A 24531-nucleotide genomic window follows, 5' to 3' on the forward strand; every position below is an offset into this window, starting at 1 on the left:
TACTAGCTCCTTATCTTTACTGGAAATACTCACCTGATGCATCCAGACCGCATTAGCTTTTTTAATGGCCACATCACATTGGCAGCTTATAGTCATCCTGTGATCAACCAATACTCAGGTCCTTCTCCTCCTCTGTTACTTCCAACTGATGTGCCCCCAATTTATAACAAAATTTTGTTATTAATCCTAAATGCATAACCTTGCACTTTTCACTATTAAATTTCATCCTATTACTATTACTCCAGTTTACAAGGTCATCCAGATCTTCCTGTATGGTATCCTGGTCCTTCTCTGTGTTAGCAATACCTCCCAGCTTTATGTCATCCGCAAACTTTATAAGCACATTCCCAGTTTGCGCGCCAAGGTCAGTAATAAAAAGATTAAACAAGATTAGTCCCAAAAGTGATTCCTGAGGAACTCCACTAATAACCTCCCTCCAGCCTGACAGTTCACCTTTCAGTATGACTCATTGTAGTCTCCACTTTAACCAATTCCTTATCCACCTTTCAATTTTCATATTCATCCCCATCTGGAAGGTTCTTTTTCCAGTTTATAGACTGCACTGCATCTAGACTTGAAATGTTTGTACAACATAAAACTAGATACAAAGCTAACAATATAACTCATTGAGATGAAAACTATGAAAACGCCTCTTCAAACCCTGAGAAATTACATTTGACACACACTCCTGTGTAACACATTTATGTGTTTCTCAATCATCCCCATCTTGTAAGTCTGAGATTTTACACATGACTTGTACTGTTGCCAGAAGGTCAACAGACCTGGGTTTTGTTAGGGATAATGCCTGAAAACATCTCCATTTAAACCAGAGGCTGTTAGCTTGAACAACTTTGCTGATCTCAATTGCTGGGTTGTCACTCAGGGAGAGTGAGGTGGTCTTTCAGATAACCAGGATCCAAGCCATTTATGATTTTCTAGATTAAAACTGACAACCTGAAGTGCACCTAAAAACAAACTGGAAGCCGAGGTAGATCATGGATCAGACAGCGTAATGTTTGGTGGTGTGAAATACTCCGAAGCAAACTGGCTGCTACATACTGTACCACTCCTGCTGAAACTTCTACATGGTCCAAGTAGAGCATATTTCAATAACAAACTCAAAGTGATAAAGGCATGGGTTGTTGTGGCACATCCAAAAGAAAAAGTCATGACTTTCTTGCTTGGACAACCAAGATTAGCTTGGGCTCCAGCAAGACCCTTAGAGTTTGAAAACTTGAGTGGAAAATCCTGGGTGTATTCCCTAGTCAAGATAGACAAAATGACCTTTCCCTATTCAGAGGACACGTGCATTACCTATGAATGAGTGGAGGATAGATCACTAGATGATTCCCTATTCTGTTCGTTTCCTCTGAAGCACCTGGCTTTGGCCATTATCAGAAGACAGTCTACTGGGCTAGATGTACCTTTGGTCTGATCCAGTATGGCCGGTCTTATGTTCTTACCACCTGTCTAATCCAGGTTGAGTCTCAGCCAGCTAGCTTGCAATGAAGTCTAGATACTGCATAGGTCACTGAATTGCACCAGTAACGCTTTTAGGGCTGGGTGTCTTTTGTACACTGAAGACTCTACAGTCAAACATCTTCAGCTTAGGCTACACTACTCTAGGCACCTCTGGATATGCCTACGCTTCAAAAAGACACCCGCCGTTGGCCCATGTCAGCTGACTCTAGCCTGCAGGGCTCAGGCTGCGGGGCTATAAAATTGCAGTATAGATGGTCTGCAATTGTGTAGCCCCACGCCCTGAACTCAGTGACCCAAGTGAGCTGTCGGTATTTTACTGCAATGTAGACAAGCAGTACACATGCATGACTTTAATTGTTTATATGCTGGAAGGAGGAATACAAAGCCCCAGCTTCACTTTTGTCTCAATCAGCACCTGGATGGGATCGTCTTTCTAAAAGATTGTTGACCTTTACTGAGCACCTATGGTGGCTGCGGAAGTTCCAAGCCTCTGCCAAAAGAGGTTTAACAGCACTACAGATTCCCACCAAATTGTTGCACCAGCAGCTTTAAACAATGGGCAGAATCTTTCGTGACCTTGGTTAAATCTAGAGCAATGAAACACAAACTGAACCTTTGGAGCTTTGCTCAAGCATCTGTGTAGATGAGCATGCAGTGTTCTGCAGCACCCCCTTCTGGCCCTCACATGGTTCTGCAGGGCCCAGCCTCATTTTCTGAGGGGTATCTGATCCGCTTTCACAGCCCCTCTTCTCTGAGGTCTGGCTTCAGTTCCCCAGCTAATACAGCATCTCAGCCTTCCTTGGCTGCTCTTTACTCTTTTTCCCTTCAGAGTCCTCTGGGTTACCCAGGCCCCTCTTCTTGGGCTTATGCTTTCTGGATTCTCAGATGTGTCTCTAGAAGGTTTCCCCCAACTGCTTCCCTCCAGCATTCTATCAGGAGCTTAGCCCCAGCTCAAACAGCTCCTCTTCTCTGTACCCAGCAGCTCTCCCCTGCTGCTCCATTGCTCAACCTCCCTCCTTTCTGGCCCACTCTTCCCAGCCTTATATCACCCAGGTACCTTCCCTTTCAATCCATTAGCAGCTGCCAATTGGTCACAAGTGCCTTCCCTTTCAGTCAATTGGGCCGCAGGCAATCAAGTCACAGGTGCCTTGCCTTGCACCCCATGAAAAACAGCCAGTTTAGCTCCTTATTTCAGCATCTTTAGTCTTCAGAAGTCGCTGGAAATCTCAAGAAAACAGATTCTCTTGTGTGATATCGTGTATTTAATTATAAGCCAAGCTGGAAATCTTGCAAATACAGCTGCTTTTACATTTCAGTGCTTCCATTTCCAGTCCCAGATGGAAAGAACTGAGCAAAAATTGAGAGGAAAAAAACTTAAGCAAACTTTCTCAGACTTTAAATATGACTTGATCTGATTGATGGGCTTGGACGGATTAAGCAGGCATGAGGACCAGATCAACCATCATACTGATGAGTCACATCACACCACCACAATATTGTGACGGAATGCGACATTACAACACCCCTACAAAAATGCTGTGGGAAAAGGCCCTTTTGGAATGTGGGTCTGGACTAAATCAATTTCTGGGAATGGGTGAAGATTTGCATCTGTCCTCATTTGGTCAAAAGCAGTTAGCTCATTGCAAAATTAGGGCCTGATGAGAAATTGCTCCATGAATAATCCAGCTGAAGTCAATACGATGACTTGCAAAGTCAGGTATTATTCAGCATAGGTATGGCTGGCAGAATGAGGCCCTGAGATTTGTGATTTATAGCTCATTTGTAAAAGTCATGGCAGGAACATCACTTACAATAGCCATCAATCATGTCATTCCCATTTGAGTCAGCCTTGAATCCTTTCCCTCTGACGAGCCACCTTGGAACTGAGGGTCCAGACCCATAGTTAGATCCTCCACTGTAACCCCAAATAATTCAGTCTGACCAAGTAGCCAGAAGCCAGAGACAAAATTTGAGCTCACAGTACTGATTGGCAGACAGAGAACTGAGGCACAGGGACACTAAGTGACTTGCCCAAGGTCAAGGAAGGAAGTCTGTGTTGGAGCAGGGACCTGACTCCAGATCTCCCAAGTCCTAGGCCGGTGCTCTAACCAGTGGACCATCCATTCCCAACTGGAGTACTCACCTAGGGGGCAGGGATCTTGTCTTCCACCATGTTAGCAGAGTGCCACACACACTGTCAGTGCTTAATAAATAATACAACATCATAATAAATGCAACACAGGTCACTTTTTGTTCTCAGAATTAATCAGCTTTCCTCAGGATTACAGTTTATAAAGCAATGCTATTGTAATCCGTTACATTAATAGCTTTGTTTACCAGTTGGAGTCCTGTCACAGACCTCAACTATTGACACTGATTGAAACATCATGAGTTTTGGTTTTTAGGGTTTACAAACCTTATCCTGAGCCTTCAAAGGACCTAATCACACACCTGTTAAAGTCAATGAAAGTTTTGCCGTGGTCTTCAATGGGAGCAGGATGAGGTCCAAAACATCTTTCCTCCCTGGCTGGTTACAGAGATTACAACAATGAAATCTGAAATCTACCACCACCAAGAACCACCACGGGATTCCAAGTTACTGTTCACAATATTGAAGGGGCTGATTTTCAGGAACACAGGAACTGAGACAGCTTGTTGCTCTGTCCATTGAACACATCCAAGAATAATCCTTTTTGCTAGTTCATCCCCGAATTAGTTTCATGATCGGTCTCTCAGACTCTTGAGCTGGTTCAGCCCGTGATTCATTAGTTCTCTGAGCCCTATTGCACCTGGCACACAAATGTTAATAGGTCACTGGTGATTAAATAATTCAGTTATTCTCAAGTGGCAGCATTTTGTCAAACTGGGTTATACACGGAGTTCAAGCTGTTGTCATTGGACTCTATAAAGGACGATGGTATCAGCCATGCAAAAATTGTTGGGGTCAGGATTTTTAGGGCCAAGAGAAAGAGCTGAAATAATTGGATGGCTTTTTCCGAAATATATGCTGTGTGATTTAGATCTATGAAAAAGGAGGCTGCCTCCGTACAATGTAATTTAGCAGAAAAAATCTAGAGTTACCCCAAAAAACGGGTTTGAGAACTAAGGTCCCAGTTCAGCAAGGTACTGAAGTAAGTGTATAACTGTAAGACTTTGACATCAGAGGGATTAATCATCTATTTAAAGTGATACACATGCTTCAGTACCTTGCAGAAATGATGCTTAATTGTCCAATATATCCATCTTACAATACATGTACAAAAATAGTAAGGAATATGGAAGTAGTGTTCTCAGTCTGGTTTCTAGCTGGAAAATATTAACCCACTACAGTGACTAGCACTGACTGCCCAAACTTGTTGACAATTTTAGTAGAAAAGCCACGGATCAATACAGAAATGCAGCTACTGAGCCCTTTCAGTCTTATGAGAGGGTACTTTGATGTCACAGTTAAGGCACCATGGTAAGCCAGTGGAAGGAAGTTTACTGAAGAAATATTTCCTCTGTACATAACTATAGAAGTTCCATTTCTGATCAAATCCTGCTGATACATTTCCCAGGCTCTAAACTTCATAAGGAAACCAAACAGAGAATGGGCTTGAATGAAATCTTGGTGATTTTGATATTGAAATTATTTTCATTGTGGCAAAGCAGAAAGTATTGCATAGATTAACTAAATCCAGCTTCAAAAGTTTTCTCCCCTGCTGATAATAGTTTCTCTTAATTAATTTGCCTCTTACAGTTGGTATGGGTACTTCCACCTTTTCATGTTCTCTGTATGTATAAATATCTTCTTACTGTATGTTCCAGTCTATGCATCCCATGAAGTGGGCTGTAGCCGACAAAAGCTTATGCTCAGATAAATTTGTTAGTCTCTAAGGTGCCTCAAGTACTCCTGTTCTTTTTTCTAAATACAGGCTGTTATTTTATAAATACTGACTTTTTTTTTTCCATAATGTAGCTATTTATGTGCCCTATATAATGCTCTAAGACTGTTGTATTATTAAGTGTAAGTCATGACTCAATTTCAGTGTTGCCAGTTCATGGTCACAAGATATTTGGTGTATTTCTTAAAGCCCCTGATGCAGGAATCAAGTGATTATATCAAAATCCTAGATGTCTTAATAAAAGGTTTGTAGCCATCATAGTTGTGGAGAAAAGCTTGAAGATGTGACTCGAGGGCTCAGAAACTAGAAGGCAAATAAAGAGTCAACATGAATTTTTTTTGAGACAATCAAGGTTTTGGGGGCCTGATTCATGAATTTCGAATAGTTGGGGTAGGCAATATCCCAATTTAAGGGATACGATCAAACTGAAAAATCAAACATTTTTAAATAAAGTTCTCTTACCTTACCACCACATGGGATTCTCAAAAAACTGGAAACAATTTTAAAGTTTAATTTAATTTTCACCATTTGTGCTGTGGTTACTTCACTCATCTGGGACCATGAAAATAGGCTGGTTAATTTCACTTTTGTTTCTAGTGTGACCCCGGGGGAGTACTGGTATAAGACTAGTTTTTTTTTCCTGGATCCAATCATCTGACATAGGCCAAGGTTACAGAAAGTTACTCCTATGGCTGGGGTCAGCATCCCTCATGATCTATGGCTATGCTGCCACCTTACTTTTTGTTTAATAAAAAATGTAAAACAACTGTATATCTACAGAAAATAACCACAAACATCAGAGACATCTAGGATGGAGATTGGGCTAGATGACCTGAATCCTCTGGCCATAGGAGATGATTATTCTGCCTCTTACGAGCAGTCAACAAATAATACATTTTGTAAATTCTTTGAGGTTTTTCTAAATTTGGGACCTAAACTATCTATTTAATCTGATGTTTGGAGGCACTTATACAAAGCTCACTATAGAGGTATCTGAGCTCATAACTGAGAGTGATCCTTTCAATGTTTTGTTAAATTTACAGAATACAAATCAAATATTTAAAAAGAGGATATAGAATTGGATTGTTTATTAATTTGACTAGCAATATTTCAGATATCTTGCTCCCATTATGCCTTTGATCTTGTCCCTCCTCCTCCAGACTAGATTGAACTGTCACTGGGATATTTTACAAAGTATTATTACTTACAAAAATATTGTTCATTCCAGGAATGTTTAAATCTCTGATTCTGCTTTACCATTAGCATAAGCTACAGAATAATTCCTGATGTTGCACTTTGCATTCTCAAAAGATACACACAGTCTTATTGTTATCTGAGGTAGAAGAAATCGAAGAGCACAGAGTCAGAAGAAAGTCTTTATTCATGTGAGCGGACAAATACAATTTTTAGCAATATTTTTGCAATGAATAAGATAAGGCCACTCAATCAGCAGGGGATAGGAATAATCTCTTTTAGGGAAGCAAAAATGGTAAAACACAATTCTTCTCTGAAAAGTGACTATATAAAAATCGCACCTTTGTACTCAGCAGGCCTGCTCCTTCTGTCTCTCTGCTGATGTTGGTGACAAAAAAGCTTTAACTATTTTGTAAATTGTAACTGATGTTAGCAACAGGGCCAGATTCAGGCACCAGCTGAACAAGCTCGTGCTTGGGGCGGCAGATTCTAGGGAGCGGCATTCCGCCCAATCCTACCGTGGCACGGCCGGGTTTTTTTTTTTTTTTTTTGGTTTGCCAATCCGGCCGCACTGCAGGGGGCGGCGGCGTGGAGGAGGGGAGTCCCCTGCTGGGAGCAGGCTGCACACTCCATCTGCCGCAGCCAGTGCCAGGTCTGCAGCAAGCTGGCAGCCCGCATCCTTCCCTCCCCGCCGACCGGAGCAGCGCAGAGCCCGCCTGGCAGGTGGAGCGGCAGTCTGGGCTGCGTGACCAGCGCCCCGCTGAAGCCCTGGACGCCTCCCTTCTTTCTCTGCCCCCTCCTCCACCAGCCAGGGCATGTCTGCACGCAGGGAGTTCCCCTGCACCCTGGCTCCAGCTGCCCCACAGGTTTTGGGGTTTTTTTTTTTTTTTTTGCTTGAGGCAGCAAAAAAGCTAGAGCTGGCCCTGGTTAACCAGCATAGCTATGGGGAGCGAGCTTGCTTCTACTCCCTCTTGTACATTAACGGAATGATATACTAAGTTCCAATCAATCACACTTGTACAAACCCTTTAGCCGATGGTATTGAACAAGTATTACTGCAGGCAGAATTTGGTTTGCATCCACCTAATTTATTGGTAATGATACACAATGAAAAAAGGATATAGCTTGACTTTCAGGATCCCAGCTTGTGTTTGCAGGGCTGGAAGTTAGAAAGAAACATATTTTTACTTGTAAACAAAGAAATTAGAAACTGTTGGGATTCGATAAACATGGAACACAGGCTCACTTTTCAAAGCAGATCCATGCTTTAAGAATGAATCAGCCAACCTGTGTTCAGTTTTGGTCACCCTAGTCCAAAAAAAGTGATAAAACAGAAACAGTAGCGGTCCAGAGATAGGCAACAAAAACAATCAGAGGAAAGGAAAGGCTTCCCTATGGAGAGAGATTGAAAAGACTGGGAATCTTTTGTGTAGACAAGAGATGAATAAGAAGGGACATGCAAAGCTATCCCAAATCAGGCATAATGCAGGGTAGCTAAAGCTGGAGCTCCTGTAACCCAGTGGTGAGTGTGTATCACAGAGCCCCATCTGTGTCAATCAGCAGACTATGAGTTATTAGGCCACTCACTGAAGAGCATTGGCTTTTCAGTTCAAGCTGTAGCAGCTTGTGCTTTTTACTTCTGTGATGGGTGTTTGTTCACTACAAGAGCACCTCCTTCTGTCCAGGTGTGGCATAGCAGCTTTCTTCCCTTATGGTGCCCCTGTCCATCTCACCCCATCGCTGCAGTGTTCTCTCTCTTTGCAACTCAGCCCTCCACTTAAGTCACTATTTAGACCCTTCACTTCTGATGTAGCAAAATCTTGCGTGACCAGCTGGGTGGTTGGCATGTCCAGTAATGCTGTGCCACTGCCCAGTGACTGGCAGGGGAACCCAGGCCCTCCCTCTGCACTGGGTTCCAGCCCAGCAACCCTATAACCAGCAGCCATGGTCTAAACAGTTCTCTTCCTTTCTATGGTTTCCTTGGGCTTCTGTCTGCCCTGCCTTCTCAGGCTGTCTTTCTCCACAACTCCTCTGGGCTTGACCCTTCTTCCAGGACTAGGATCCCAGAATTTATTCTCCCCTCTGGGTTTCCTCCTCTCCTCCCATCCCTCTGCTTCCAAAGAGTGACTGCAGACTCTCCCTCTGCAGCCCTTTGCTATGCCAAACTTCCTCCCTTTATAAACCTAGCCCATCTGCAATTAGTGTTTGTAAAGAACAGGGTTGGTAAAGGAAGGTTAATTAGCCTGTTCTGGGCCACTTTATCCCTTCAGGGCTGGTGTGGGGTGAACAACCCATCACAAGATCCTCGGTTCAATTCCCAGTATGTTGGCCAAATGGCAGCCATCACCATTTCTTATGTTACCATTTCTTATGTTACAAAATGGAGGCAATGAAATTGAAAAGCAACCAATTTTAAAATAGTTAATTTTTTTTTTACAGGGTGTAATTAACCCATGGAATTCATTGCCACAAGATCTCATTTAATCCAAGCGTTTAGTAGAATTCAGATAGGGTTATAGATGTATATAGTTAAAGAGAAAATTTAAAAATGATGGATATGGACCTGTCCTTTCAAGTATAAGCCAACCACTAATTTGTGGGGAATGGGAAGAAACTTTCCTTTGGGCAGGTTATTCCATTATTGTCAAAAGTGGGGTATTTGCACCTTCCTCTGAAGCCTCTGGCACTGGCCGCTGTCAGAGACAACATACTGGATGACATGGACCAATCTGCTGTGGCAATTCCTCCATGCCTAATTATTATGGGGTTTCTATTTGTTTGCTTGCTTCCAAATTCTGCCCACAGCATATTTAATGTGTTTATAATTATGTATTAAGAGAGCCTATTCTCATTGGCTCAAGGTGCTTTCACAAATATTTGACATATCCAAACACCAAGGATAAAAGCCAAGGAAATACACAGATGAGCAGCCTATACAAACCCAGTCCAGTTAAAACTGGTACGTGGCCAAAATACCCACCTTCATATCTAACCACTTCACAGTTGCTCTGAAAAAATCGCTTTCCAAAAGCCTAGAACTGGTCCTGAAAGAACAGCTTGAAACCAGACAAGAAGTTAACCGGGGAGGGCTGTGGGAGCCTGATTTAGGAGTGACCCATAATATGACGAGTAATCATCTGCGTTCTTTACATAACCTTCACCATCCATGTAGAAACCTGCAATTCACATTTCTAAGGGCGGGACATTATTATTATTTACTTTATGTAATGCCCTAGAGGTCCTAATGAGGTTCAGAGGCCTGTTGCATTGGGTGTTGTACAGAGATTAAAAGGAGACTCCCAGTCAATAACAGTCTAAGGCCTTGATGCTGCAATTGATTGTGGGTGGATTGCTGTACATGACTTCAGTGAGGCTCGACACTGGCTCAGCAATCTGTCAACATGCTACCAACTGCAGGGTCAGAGCCTAAATTAAGACGAGAAGCAACATGGATGTAACAAACAACGGAAAGGAGTAAAGAAGCCTGGATGAGTAAAATCCGAGTAAGAACACGCATTAACTTAGGCCAACTGTGTGCACAGATGTGTCCTGCAGAGTAGCTTAGTGTGTTCTTCCAGTCACTAGAGAAGCTCTGACACAGTTCTTCGAATGTCATCTGAATGGAGCAGCTGTTAAAAAGATGGTAAAAGTAAATATTTATATTATGGTAGCACCCTTTGCAGTGTGTTTAAATATCAATGTTAGTATGTCAAATTAATCAGGTAATTAATAGCAAAGGGCCTGAGCTATGAAGTTCAGCCCCAGATCGAAGCCTTCCCCATATTCTTGGATGCACTGAGCTAGGTTTCTGGTTTGGTATCCCTGGTAGTAATTAACTGACAACACAGTTCTAAGAAAGCATCTTTTGGAATATATGAGTTCTTCCACTGGTTTGGAGAGTAATGAGCACAAGAGCTCATGTTGGCAAGTTTTTTTGCCAGCTGGTATGCTACTAAATCCTAGAAATAGAATGTTGCCAAGAAGGGCCATTTTCACTACACATATTATGAAACATTTTGGCCTAAATTTTCAAGAGTGACTAGTGAATTTGGATGGCCCAGTGTGAGACACCTTTAAAAGGGCCTGATTTTCAGAGGGTGAGTGAACAGTGTCTCACGTTGGGCACCCACAATCATTAATAACTTTTGAAAAATTATGCCTTTGAGACCCAACGCAAATGAAAGATGTTCTGCTCTCAAATCCGTTAATATCACTGATTCAGGTTCAGAATTTAGTATCCTTTAGGAAAAATGGTGATTTGTGAACTAAGACACAGGTAAGGTCATCCATTAGGTTTTTTTTCCCCTTCTAAGATAAGAGTGTGGAATTTATAGTAAACAATGCAAGCTTTGTGCCAGCCTGATGAATGCACGTATGACTACCTTAACACACCCTAACTCTATGACAAATAGAATGAACTGCTTGATTGTTTGACTGACCTGGGAACAAAATGATTTGGATAACAAGTGGCAGCCTTGCATCTAAACCTTACAAAGCTGTAACCAGCAAAGCTTTTTAAAAGGCTCTTCTCTGTGGGGCCTAAGAAGTGTGAGTATTGCATCTTATCAGCATTTCTTTTCTGCCTTCTCTCTGGGTGCTGTCAGTATGGACAGACATGATAAATTGCCCCTTCTTTTCCTCCAAGACCCTGAACATTAACACACACTGCATCTTGTACTCCACTACCAAATGGTCATACACACTTTTGCCATTGTTATGCCTGTTTGTATGGTTGGGACTGGGAGCGAGTGTCTGGGTAGCATTCGCAAGTGGACTTCCCAGTTTATTTTAGAATTTTGTCTGTCTTGGGGGGCTGGTTTGTATATAGTAAATGGCTTTTGCACCCTGCCCTGGTGGTTCCTGCCTGTATACTTCCAACTACGGCAACTGCACCTCCTACGATAGCAAAAGAATAATGGATTAGAGGGTTGAGAAATGTCACTATGAAGTGAGGATATGGAGTACTGGAAGGGGAAATTGTTGGTGAAGGCCTGGGTCCTACTATCTTTGCAGTGGGTTTGGGGACATTAGGTAGGAGACCTCTTCCCCACCTCCAAATAGACCAGGTGCAGTATGCAGCATTTAAAATGAGTCCTATTGATATTGTCTAGGATATCATCTCTCTGGAGCACAGGGCCATCCTCAGACTAACCTCATGTTCTTTAATGTAAGTTAGCAACTGGGTGACTTCCACATTTACATGCTAAATATGCACAGTCCATACTATTATATTGCCACCAGTACAACAACTATGAAATTATCCCATGTGGTTTCTGGCTTAACCCATCTACGTGGCAGACCCTGGATTTTATTTTGGATTGGGACTGTGGCTGTCTGGGTGCTGATTGACACCTTTATTGTGGTCTGACCAGTCCTTGAGCAGGCATAGGTCCAACTCACTTTTTCTCTTGTTCAGGGAAATTAAGCTATTTCATTTCTGTCCTGTTGCATACTAATGGACTTGAGGCTCAGAACTCTCAGAAGGAAAATGTTGGTTAAGTCTGAAGAGGACACAATGGACAGACAAGAAAGGGAGGACATGGATGGAGACTTACAATTAAGGAAACTGGCATGAAAAGAGAAGGTAGCACTTAAAATGGAATTATTTTCAATGTAATAAATTGAAGAGAAAAAGGTCTTTAGCTTTTTTTCCCCACTTTCCCCTCATTCTTTCACTAATAAAGGTTTTCCATAGTGGAAGGATACTTGTAAAAGAAAAAGGGGGAAAAAAGTATGTTAAAAACATTCATTTAAGCTTGGGGAGCCAAACTAGAATCAAATTAAGGCTCCCCAGAATATCATAGAAGCATAAAAATTAAAGAATGGAAGAATCAGCTAAATCCATCCTGTTGTCAATGCATAATTGCTCCCTACAGTATATTCACAAGTTCTTAGTGCCTTGGCTTTGGTACTCACATACGAGACATATTTTTGGGCTAATAAAGCATCCCTTGTCACGCCTGAATACTGTAAGAATTTATTTACAACTCATCACTAATTATTTCTTCTTTTAAAACCCCATTCTTTGGATAGCAGCGAAGTTAAGCAATATAAATCACAGTAGCCAAGATACTGAAATAATCCATTAGTCCATCTCTCTGCCAATGAAACATTGTTCTCCAAATACCTATTGTATAGTGATCTGTCCAGTCTGATTTTTATTGTCTCAAGTGATGGGGCACTCAGCACTTTTTTACAGTCTAACAGAATTCACCGTTAGGTTGAATGAGAGAAAACGCTGTGCTTAATTTACTTATTTGTTTATATGCACCCTCAGACCACCTTAATACAATTATTCTTCCTTACTGGTGTTTATACTAGGCACATTCTTAAAAGTTAAAACTGGTTCCATTTAGTAGTTAACTTTGTGGCAAGGTGAATTTTTGCAAAGTAAGAGTGAAGTCCTGACTCCACTGAGGTCAACAGGGCCAGGATTTCACTCGAAACTTTTTAATAGTCTCTCTCTCTCTCATACACACACACACACACACACACTCCTTGGCATATGTGTTTGCAAATTAAATACTCAAAGGTCAGCCATTTCAACACAGCATCTTTCCATGCCAAAAGTTTCTTTTCTCTTTTCATATCATCTGTACAAATGACATCCTCAACAAAACACAAGTAGCGAGACAATTGGAAGCTATTGTAGCTTTTTATTTCAACATAGCACCCAGTTTCATACCATATACATTTTCCAAAATTGGATGTGCATAGTATAGAATGTTATATATCTTGCAATCTACCACACTAACATTTCTGCAGCTGTGAAAACAAGTCTTCTGGAATATGGTTATCAACTACACTGTATAAGTAAATATACAAATACATAGTAACCTGAGGGGAACTTTTTGAAAATTTTAGATTAACAATAAGGATTCCAACACCAGTTTTGTATCAAATGATCAATAGCAGACAAAGATGTAATACACAGTTTCATGAAGATAAAGAAAAGGTTCAAAATATATATTTCTTCTCATTTGGGATAGTCATGTCTTGAAAAAATAAGTTTTCACTCTAGTTGCTAAAATATGTGGGCTCATTATCCCTCTTTCCCATCCTGACTTTTATAACGACAACTACTTCTTGTCAATTAAGGTGTATATGTGCTGAAGGCTAAAGGACTGGCAGTGCTGGAGAAGTGACGCTCCTCCCTTTCTGACTGGAAGCTTTTACAAACTGTCTTTGTCATGATCTGGGATTTAAACTTGGCGAAAGCAGCTTCTACAACAGGGAGAGAGAATTGCCATCTTAAGCTTATCCTAAAGCTTCTTGTGAAGAGTTCCAAATCACAACCACGCCCCAGGGTAGTTCTGTAATGCAAATGATTGTCCTCCAAGTCTTGTTAGGTATGAAGTAAGGTCTGAGGTATGAAAAACTCAGTCACTTACCTCCCTCATTGCATCTCAAGATTATTTCTAATTTTAGGCCAGGCCACCACCTAAATAAAATTGTCTACCCTGCTTGCATGTGCAAGCGTAGTATGTGAAATGACAAGATATGCTCCGAGACCCTGAGTACAATATGAAGCTTGGAATGTTTAGAAGAAAGCTGAAAAAGTTCCTCTCGCTGAAGTGACCAGCTCCCATCCTATAAAACTGTGCTTGGAAATAATGTTTCAAGTTAAAACTGACATTTCTGAACCTAACAGGACTGAACTTGCTAATGATCGATATTTTTAAATCCAGCAATATGGGAGCCATAATTAAAGATATTATATAAATTTCCATGGTATCCTAATACTAGTTTAATAACCAGAACATTAATCTTTAATATTTAATATCTTTAAACAATGTTCTGGGATTGTATAGTCAGACTGTTCTATCCTTAAACAGGTCCCCACAACTTATTCATTGTGTCTGCTGTTGAGCCATTATATACATTTAGAACAGAAATAAAATGGCCTGATTTTCAAACAGTTCTTAGCACTTTGTTCCCATTGACTTCAACAGGATTTATGGATGTTCAGCACTTCTGAAAATCAGGCCATCACAAGTGCTTAATTTTAGGCACTCATGTTTGAAAAGTTTAGCCTAAGGCTACAATTTTCAAATTGGCTATGTGACATAGGAGCCAAAGTCACATTTTCAAAAGTGACTTAGGAGCTCAGAATCCTATGTCTCACTGAAAGTCTTACGTCACTTAAGCACTTTTGACATCTTTTCCTTATGTCTCATTGAAAGTTAACAGGACTTAAGCTTCTAAAGGCCTAGAGCACTTTTGAAAATGGAACTTAGGCACTTTTGAAAATGTTAGCTATATGCACCTAAATAAATGGCCTGAATTTCAAAGGGGCTGAGCACCTGTAACTCCCATTTCATTTTTTTTTTTTAACCAAAATAACAGCAGGAACAGATTTTACATATTCTGTAGGCTATCAGAACTGTCAAAGTACTAGGAAGATACTCCAAGTAACTTACTTCCTGACTTCGAGCTTCAGAGATGAAACATGTCTTAACTCTTCCCTTGCTATTTTGCTTTCCACACTGTGTAAAGTGGTACACCATCATCAATAATATAATATATGACACATAAAATGACTGAATTAGGATGGCCCCTTGAGCTCAGTAGAACATTAGAACGCAGCTCTAAAAGCTCAGCATCAGAAATGGTAAAAATCCTTCTATGTATTAACCCCTATGATTCAGGATGACTATGGGCCTGTCTACACTTAAAAGGCAGCAGTGGCACAGCTACACTGATGCAGCTGTGCTGCTGTAGCGCTTCAGTGAAAAGACCACCTCCCTGACAGGAGGCCTTCTCCCATCAGCGTAGGTATTCCACCTCCCCAAGAGGTGGTAGCTATGTTGACGGGAGATGCTCTCCCATCAACATAAGGCTGTCTACACAAGGAGTTAGGTCAGTACAACTGCCTTGCTCAGGGCTCTGAACTTTCCACACCCCTGAGTGACATAGTTATACCAACATAAGTTGCTAGTGTAGACCAGACCTAAGTAACATTTTCCATTGATGGTCATCTAGGTATCCCGATTCATAGTATAAGGAATAATTATAATAGTACTTTGCATGACAGATCTTTGTAAAAGCCCTATGGACTACTTTTCTCCACCCTTACTTAAGCATAGCATCTTACCCCATGAGTAGTCCTGTGGAAATAAATGAGGCTTCTTGTGAAATAAGGTCCTACTCAACATGAGTAAGGTCTGCAGAATCTCACCCAAAGTGCTTAATAAAACATTTACACATTTCTTAAGAGTTGAAAACCTTTTTCCAAACATTCTGGATCACAAATATGGGAAAGTGCCACCAACCTTTGTCCTTTAAAATTGTCACTTTGCTACTTAATAAAATGACGAAACAAGAATTAAAAAAAATTTAAGCTCATTCAAATCTAACAATTCAATTTTGTAAATGAAAAGAATGACTTGTATATGCAGTGTTGGTCCCAGGATATTAGAGAGACAAGGGCGGTGAGGTAATAGCTTTGATTGGAACTACTTCTGCTGGTGACAGAGACAATCTTTAGAGCTACAAAACATCTCTCTCTCACCAACAGAAGTAGGTCCAATAAAGGATATCACCTCACCCCCTTGTCTCTCTAAGAATGACTGGTGTAAGTTCTGAACATTGTCCCTAATAGGGAAGATGATGGCAGATTTCTTCTGCAGCTCACTAGGAGAAGATGTGATTCTAACTTCATTTAGTCACAAGCCATGGTCATCTCTCTGATTCCAACTGCAGAGCATTAACACAGAAGAAATCAGAAATCCAAAAATTCAGTTCTTTGTCGTAGACACGAACAGTGGTTAGCTAGCTATGGAGTGACGTATTACCAAAAAAACTTTCAGCTAACATAGTTTTACAAATGTGAGGACTGCCCTCCCAATATTGGAATAATGTTTTATAAACTCTGAATGCATATAAACTTCAGCCAAGGGAGTCTGTTCAGTCACCATGTCAACTTTAAACATTTACATTGATGTCATTCTTGTTTTACATCTCGATAAAACTTCTGACTGCTCTGCTATTCCGCTACAGCTTTTTCACATTTATCCATTTTGCACTGTATCCTGCCCAGAGACTGGCTAGTTATTTCTAACCCACCCTTGGGGAGCATTCCAAAACAAAATGGATAAAACATCAAAAATAATAGAAGAAAATGTACGCAGAACTTTTGCAAACTTAATGCAGGCACTTAGTTTACATCCTGAGCAATGAACTATACAATGCATCTCATGTGGGGCTGCAAGGAGGGAAGGAAAGAAATAGGACGGCATGCATGCTATGTTTTTATCAATGAGGCATATGTCAAAGGGGACAGGCTGATTTCATTACTTCTAAAACTACCTGTTATAAGAGGATTGGCCCAATAACTAAAAGGTTCACTAGAAAGTTTCCATTGTCAGAAAGTCTCATAGAGGACTTAATCCAATGTCTACTGAAGTCAATGGAAAGATGCCCATTGACTTCAACTGGCCCTGGATCAGACCCAGATAGCGTACTATAGTCTTTGACTCTCCCTTTGGAGAAGGGAAGGGTCCTGGGAGCCTCATCCTGTAAGGAGCCTCTCCTGTGCGGTATTAAGGCCACTCAATGGACAACCCCTTGTAGGATTCATTTCTTCAGATCATAGTCATTAAAAATCCTACCTAGAGCATATACATATGTTTATTTCATTTGGAATCAAACATCTAGTTCAGGTCCTTTAAAAAACGCAATAGCTAGTAAAACAGGAATGCAGACCAATGCAAACAAATGTGAAATAAAACCCATGTCTCCAAAGACAAGCACAATATACAGTATGCTTCATTTTAACTTCCAGTCGCAAAATTACAATGCTGTTATTTTAACAAGCACACATTAATTACATACAGAGAAACATGTCCATTTCTAACTTTCCCTGTGGGGTATAGCTTAAAAAAAAGTTTCTAAAATCAGCAGGTTTCAACACTTTTTAGTTCTCAAAACTGCATTTTCACATGATTTTTAACTTATAAAATACAAATCCTGCAATATTTATAAGACGTAAATGACCAATAATCATAAATGGCACAAAAAAGACAATTAAGTGACAGCTGATTGTGAATATAGACTATCTGTACAATTATTTTTATTCTCTTTTGTGTTTTAAAACCATAGACACTACTTCCTGGTATAAACCTATGTGAAATCAGAAACGTCCAAGAAACCACCTTAGAATAGGAACTTTAAATATAAAGAAGAATGGATGAAACTTTTAATAATAGGTTTTCAACAAAGTACATAAATCAGGAATTCTTTAAATAAACCACTAATAATTTCAGAGTTAGATGACTGATTTTGGTGGTTAACTGCATTTTGTAAAATCCTGAAGGACAAGTCGGAAACAACTTTCATTTCTTAGACATATCCTACGGTTTGACATTTATCTCATCTACCCTTTTCATCTGAAAGGGAAAATGTGCAAGGTGGTGTGCAAAAAAAACCAACAAACCCAACTCATATTCCACTTTGCCTCAGTGAAAACTTTACATAGACTTTACATTGTTGTGCTAATAGAGTCAAAAATTCTTGGCACAAATGTCCATTTATTGCCATTAAATAGTGTACTGAAGGTCACAAGACAGTTACAGGACGAAGCTGTTCCAACTGAGTCTCCAATGCAATTCGTTCTTTGTGAACTTCCTAGAGCACAGAGAAAATAGAAATGCTATAACTTTTGTGACACCCACACATACAAAGCTGCATTATTAAAGAGTAGCCTAGTAACAGCTGGCATTTACTGCAGATCTCAAGTTCATACCACTTACATCACGCTTTATAGTTTCAAGGCACCGTATAAATGTTAGACAATTAACCCTCACAACAACCTACTGAGATAAGTAGAATTATTCCCTTTTTATAGATGGGGAAATGAGCAGAGAGGCCAGGGACTTTCCCAACCTGGCTGATGAGAGGAAGGATGGCTCAGTGGTGAGTGCACAGACTTGAGACACCTGGGTTCAATTCCCTGCTCCAAAACAGACTTCCTGTGTGACCCTGGCATGCCATTGTCTCTCTCAGTTCCCCGCCTGTAAAGTGGGGTTAGCAGCAAGACCTGACCTAATTGGAGTCTTGTGAGGATCAATACAGTAAAGACTGTAAGGTGCTCAGATGTGCAAATGAGGGGTATATAATTACCATAGAGTCAAAACTGTAATGGTGGCAGAGTGTTTGCTATTAAAACTTACGAGTGTGACATCCTTCCCCAAGGTCAGTCCACTGGGCCACACTTCCTCCTTTTACCTTGCTATTGAAGGTCGCATACTCAGCTCTGGTAGGGAGAGTCTGCCTTGCACTGCTCCTGAGAGATCCTTGTAGACAATTCAGGAATAGTGGTAATGATAAACTCCTATGTGGAATCATACTTCAGTCCTGATCCAAGGAAGGTGGTTGTAACATGGGATGTTGAGTGAGTGGGGTGGGATGTGAAGCTAGGAAAAATATAGCACGGGGATTTCTCAGGAGTGTGACAGAGATGCAGAGGAATGCTAAACGAAGGGAAGAAGGTCAAGGCAGACCGGCTCAGTGGCGCCCACTGCGCTATCAGGGTTCAGTTTCCGGTCCTGGTGTCACATTTCCAGACGATTATAGAGCTGGAAGTGCTGCAGAAGGTGGCACTTTCAACCTGGTAGGGAAAAGCAACAGCAGTCTCCTCTGACTGATTGGCAAGCAGCGTTGATGATCTCTGAAAGGATTCCCAGTATGTTCAGATCTTCTTACATAGAATATGATAGTCTATGTAAGTGACATGAAGCTTCAGCAGAAGAAAAATTAAGGAATTTATTGACTTCATGATTGGACAATTAAAAAGAGCAGAATTTATTTTTATCAGGAACTTACCAATTTAAATACTCCAAGAAGTTCTCAAATACAAGCCAATGGATAGTGTTTTAAAATCATTCTGAGAAGCTTATCTAAGGCAACAGTACAGCCAATACTTTGTATACTGAATGACTGAACGTAAGAAGCTAAACAACAACTGATCAGGACAAAGAAAACTATGTCCGAGTTCCTCTCATGCATGAGGAGACAGCATTAAATGCTCTTGAAGCATTCAAAATACAAGAATTATCATTTAAACTCAATCCAATCGATAACACAGCCCTTTGCACTTAAGTTAACACATTTTCTTATACAGGCCACTCATCCCTAAAGGTACAGCGTAGCCACTCTTTCAAAAGAGAGTCTGGAAACAAAGCAGTAGGTTTCACCTATAAAGAGGAACAAGATCCTCAGCCAGTGGTGAAAAACAACCGATTGCATCAAGCCTTGTAATTGTGATATTCAGTGCGTTCTTTACCTTCAGTTGCTGCTGGAGTTCGCTGTTCAACCTGGCAAGCACCACATTGGCTTCTTTGTTTTTACGAATAGCCGTCTGAATAGCCCTCTTCTGCTTGGAAGACTGTCTGCTGGAGATAAATACAAAACATTGCAATGAACAGAGCCTCAACAGTGACTGTGCGCAGGAGACCAGACATCCACTTTATGGACATGTGTACTGAACCTAAATGAAAAGAAAAAGATATAACTTTACAAGAAAATGTAGTGAATAAGTGTTGACTGAATCAGATGGGTGATTCAAAAGCAAAATGGTCTCATTTTTTAATCTGAACCATCAACCTGTTTTAGGCCCATTTCAACTATTTTGTTTTCAATGTACAGTACTTGTATTTACTGCAATATCCTTGCTACTATTGTTTTCAAACACTTAATTGGGGTTAAAACTCACTGACGCTGAATGGAAATGTACAGAACTTTCTATTTAGAAACAATTTTACTTATTTTTAGTATCTTTTAATCACTTATTATTAAGAACATCTGCATGAAAATAAAATCTTTGTTTTGTCAAGAGTTTAGCTGCTTCTGATGCTTTTTTCTACACTTGAAATACTAATCTTCCATGTTCATACCAGTCATTTCCAACACAGCTGATTGTGATGTCACACACAGAAATGGGACTTCAGATCGATCAATTATGAACATTATTCATCTGTCCGTGACTCTTAAAGAAACAAAGATTTGTTTAAATGCAAATGTTGCTAGTAATAAAAAACCAACAAGGAAAGGAAAATATGATAAATATAGGTTAGATATGCAGAACTGTTCCTAAATATCCATTTTAAAGTTGTACTTGAGGTGTCAGCAGCTCTTTAATGACACCGTGATCTAAGACAGATGCATATTTAAACAGAGGGCATAGTGGCAAGCAGTTGGGAAAAGCTGAAGTTAGCTCTTTCTCTGAACAGAGTAGACAGCTGTGATCTTTGCAATAGAACCTGTGCCTGTTTCTTTTAATAGATTGGCCCTTTTGCTGTTATTTTTCACCTTTTCACCTACCTGTTTATCTACATTCTGCCCCAATCAATCTTTATAATAAAATTAAAAAATAAAATAAAATAAATCAAAGCATACACATATCTCTATGTGGTCACTTAAATGTTTTGGAGAAAATACAAACATCTGCATCAGACAGGGCTGATTAGGGATGTTAAGCAGGTGATGCAATTTTCCTTGGACCCCCAAAAACACGTACAAGCATTCTCCGGTCATCTCAGGAGCCCTATTTTCTATTTTAATCTTCCAAGTTATGTAGCACTAGGGATGTAAATATTGTTTTAAAAACGTTAATTGGTTAAACAATTAAAATTATATTGTTTAACTGAGGCAGCCGGGGCTGGAGTCCCTCCGGCGCGTGCAGGGCCACCAGGGCTGGGGTTGCTTTGGCTGGCAAGTAGCGGTTAACGGTTAAGGTCGGTTAACAGTAAACTTAATGCTTACCGGTTAACCTTTCACATCCCTATGTAGCACAGATTCAGGCCCTCAACAGCTTGATTGTATACGTATTGTGAAGAACTGACTGGATGACTCAGCTGGCCTGGTTTTGGCTCAGATTACCTGGTCCAAAATCATAGAATCATAGGGTTAGAAGAGACCAAGGGTCATTTAATCTTCTCCCCAGAGCAAGATCCAGGATTTGTTGCGTCTAACCATCAAGACAGATGGCTAGCCAGCCTCCTTTGGAAAACCTCCAGTGAAGGAGCTTCCACAACATCCCTAGACAATCTGTTGATGAGATAGAGGATTTGGGCTAAGCACAGCCTTGTTTTTTGCGTACAACTTCAGCTGCAGGAGATGTGCAAACCCTAAGAAAGACTCAACTGCACTCATCTCGCATATGAATCCTGGGATAAAATAAATTTGACTGAATACAGCCCTTTTCCCACTCCATCACTTGTGCCTGCATTACAGTTATTGGAGTCACTAAGACTCTTTAGTCCTGGTGATTTCAATATCTATGCTTTCAATCTGCACACTGGCAATAACTGTAGCATGCTGACTTTAGATCTCATAGTCATCATAGCAATCATAAGATTATCCCAGGTGGTTTATGGCTCAACTCATACTGATGTTATACTCTTTTCTTTGGGATGGACCTAGAAGTGAGCGTTAAACATCTATTGTAATCATTTTCTGATCGACATCTCCCCTAGGATGAGGGTGAAAGCCTTTCTTGGCTCCTGACAGCTTGGTAGACCCCTTTCTATATTTCATCGTCGTAAACTGTTGGAGCCAATGAGGTTGCAGAATAGATGGGGGAAATATTGCTTTTCAGTGTTTGGGCCTCTCTTTGATGGAGTAGAACATTATAACTATCTATTGCTCAGTATCAGTGAAGATACTTCGACACTACCTACCCTCAACTTAGTCGTCCCAATGGCGGCGTCTTAGAATGCTTGGGACTGAAGAGAAGCGCTTAGTCTCACCAGTTGTGTCAGAGAATTTTGGCACACCTACACTATGGCTGAAGTGGTGCTGAACGCAGTGTTGTTCTCCTCAGCCACTGCATTTGCAAACACCTGACCAGTGGGATTGTTCAGTGTTGTGAATGCCTGTGTAACTGAGACTGTGTTGAAGTTTAGTTCCTGGCTGTGGAGAACTGCTATCTTATTATGATGACAAGACTGAAGGGATTTGGAGCCATTCCCCGCATGTTCATCTCCTGGTTGGTTAACAAGTCAGAACTGCCAATAGGAGTGAACACAACTTCAGCAGCATTATACAGGCTTCAAACACCTGCTAACAAGGTCAACAGAAGATCCCTGCCACCTTGTTACAAGGGGTAGCTGAGTGGTAGCTTTTGTGATGTGGACACATATTTGTTGATTGAAACCATCACGTGCATTTCAAAGAGGGCATTGTTCAGCTATCAGATGTTAACAATTTTTGGTCGCTACTGACCTGGCCTGCATTTGAATTGGCAATCAAGAGTTGAGGTCTGTATCTCATTACCAATGCTCTGAGTCATTCAATCATTAAATATGAGAAGGAGGCAAAAAAACAAACAGTCAAGTCATAGCTCATGATGCAGCTTGATGTAGTTTTTAGGTGTGTGATTTACTTTTGGGCTGGAAGATGGGGTTTGACTGCAGGCAAGGAAGAGGTCACACTGCTAGCGGGAGTAAGCTCCTGGTTTTCCAACATCTGATTTTCGGAGCGGAATTTCCTCCGGATTGGTTTAGATGGTGGCTGAGTAAGCAGAATCTCCTTTGGAGAAAAAACAAACAAAGATTCAGTTAGTCCTTAAATAACTCAGCGTCCAAAGACATGCTAAAATGTTGACGAGGCGAAAGAAAAGGCTATGATGAGTGAATGCTTTTGACACAGAAACTGTTGAAGTATGGCCTAAGCTTTGTGCTGTTTCAATTTTGACTAAATTCAGTAATAACCTGCTTTTTAAAAACGGCATTCTGTCATTTTAATATTAGTTTTCTATATTTGCAGGTTGGCTATTTTTGTTGGTGTGTCTTGCCCTCCCTCCCTTCAATTATCTTGCATGCATTACTTCTGTTTTAACTTAATTTGGACTGTATGCTGTTCAGGGCAGGGACTGTCCATACAAATGTGTGTACATGCATATGTGTACGTGTAGCATACTGGGGCCAAAACCCCAACTGGGGCTTCTGGACATTACTAGAATATAATAATTAAAAAATTATGCTCTGTACAATCTGAGGATTTTGCCTGCATATGCTTCCATCGTGATCAACATAGGACACCTTAAATTTCCCAGGAAAGACCAATATTGATCGCCAACCAAGGATTATAAAGCATCTACCCATTATATGGCCTCATCTCATCCCCATAGAATCTGAGTGCCTCACAAACATAAACATTTATCCTCATGACACCTCTGAGAAGTACAGAACTACTACCAACCTCACAGTATAGCTGGGATACACTGTTTGAGAGAGACTGACTTGCCCAAGGTCATGCAGAAAAGCTGTGGCACAGCACAGATCTCCTGTGTCCCAGGCAAATGCCTCAAACACAAGACAGGCTTCCTCTACCCTATGAGGTTGGTCCCAGAAATACTTTCCCTTTTAGAGACAGCTCAGAAACTGGCTTACAAAGACGTACATGTAAACCATCATTGCAGAATGCGTGCACGTGAGGCTAGTGATTTGTCATGGAGAAGTACACGGAAAGATGTGGTCAGGCTCAGGTAGAAAAGACAAAATACATTAATTTTTAATAAACAATGCCAGAAGTGCTTCCATTATTTTAATTAAAATATCCTTTATTTTGCCCAAAACTTCAACACCACTGCAGTTTCAGGCAGTTAATATATTATCATAAAGCTTAGCTTTCATAGCACATTGCATCTGTAGATCTCAAAGTGCTTTAACAAAGAGAGGCCAGGGGTATCATCATCCTCATTTCACAAAGCAAGAAGCTGAGGCTCAAAATGTTGGTTACTTGCCAAAGGTTACATACTAAATGACTGGCAGAGCCAGGACTAGAACCCAGCTTTCATTATATGATCTAGTGGTGTATTCACTGGACCAGGCTACCTTACTTTCTATGTCTTAGGAACCAATTAATACAGTACAAATAAATTAAACAAAGTAATACACCTTTAAATGACCCAGTGAAGTGCCCAAAAGGCTGCAATATGTCAGCAGAGGGCTATTGTGGGTGTTTTGCAATA

General features: G+C 40.6%; 1 protein-coding gene across 21 annotated transcripts in view; it reads right to left on the minus strand.

The window, feature by feature from the left end:
• Positions 1 to 13196: 13196 nt before the first annotated feature.
• Positions 13197 to 24531, minus strand: part of REPS2 (RALBP1 associated Eps domain containing 2) — a 155864-nt gene continuing 144529 nt past the window's right edge. For 14 of the 21 annotated variants that reach the window (XM_075060298.1, XM_075060250.1, XM_075060315.1 and 11 more), the window contains 3 exons: positions 22942 to 23087; positions 19843 to 19951; positions 13197 to 18185 (listed from right to left, as the gene is read on the minus strand). In XM_075060298.1, the coding sequence (XP_074916399.1) occupies positions 18117 to 18185; positions 19843 to 19951; positions 22942 to 23087 (324 nt within the window). In that variant the 3' untranslated portion in view covers positions 13197 to 18116. The other 7 variants (XM_075060304.1, XM_075060277.1, XM_075060261.1 and 4 more) reach the window with 2 other exon arrangements.

The sequence above is a fragment of the Chelonoidis abingdonii genome, chromosome 1, assembly GCF_003597395.2.
Source record: "Chelonoidis abingdonii isolate Lonesome George chromosome 1, CheloAbing_2.0, whole genome shotgun sequence".
Taxonomy (NCBI): Eukaryota; Metazoa; Chordata; order Testudines; family Testudinidae; genus Chelonoidis; species Chelonoidis abingdonii.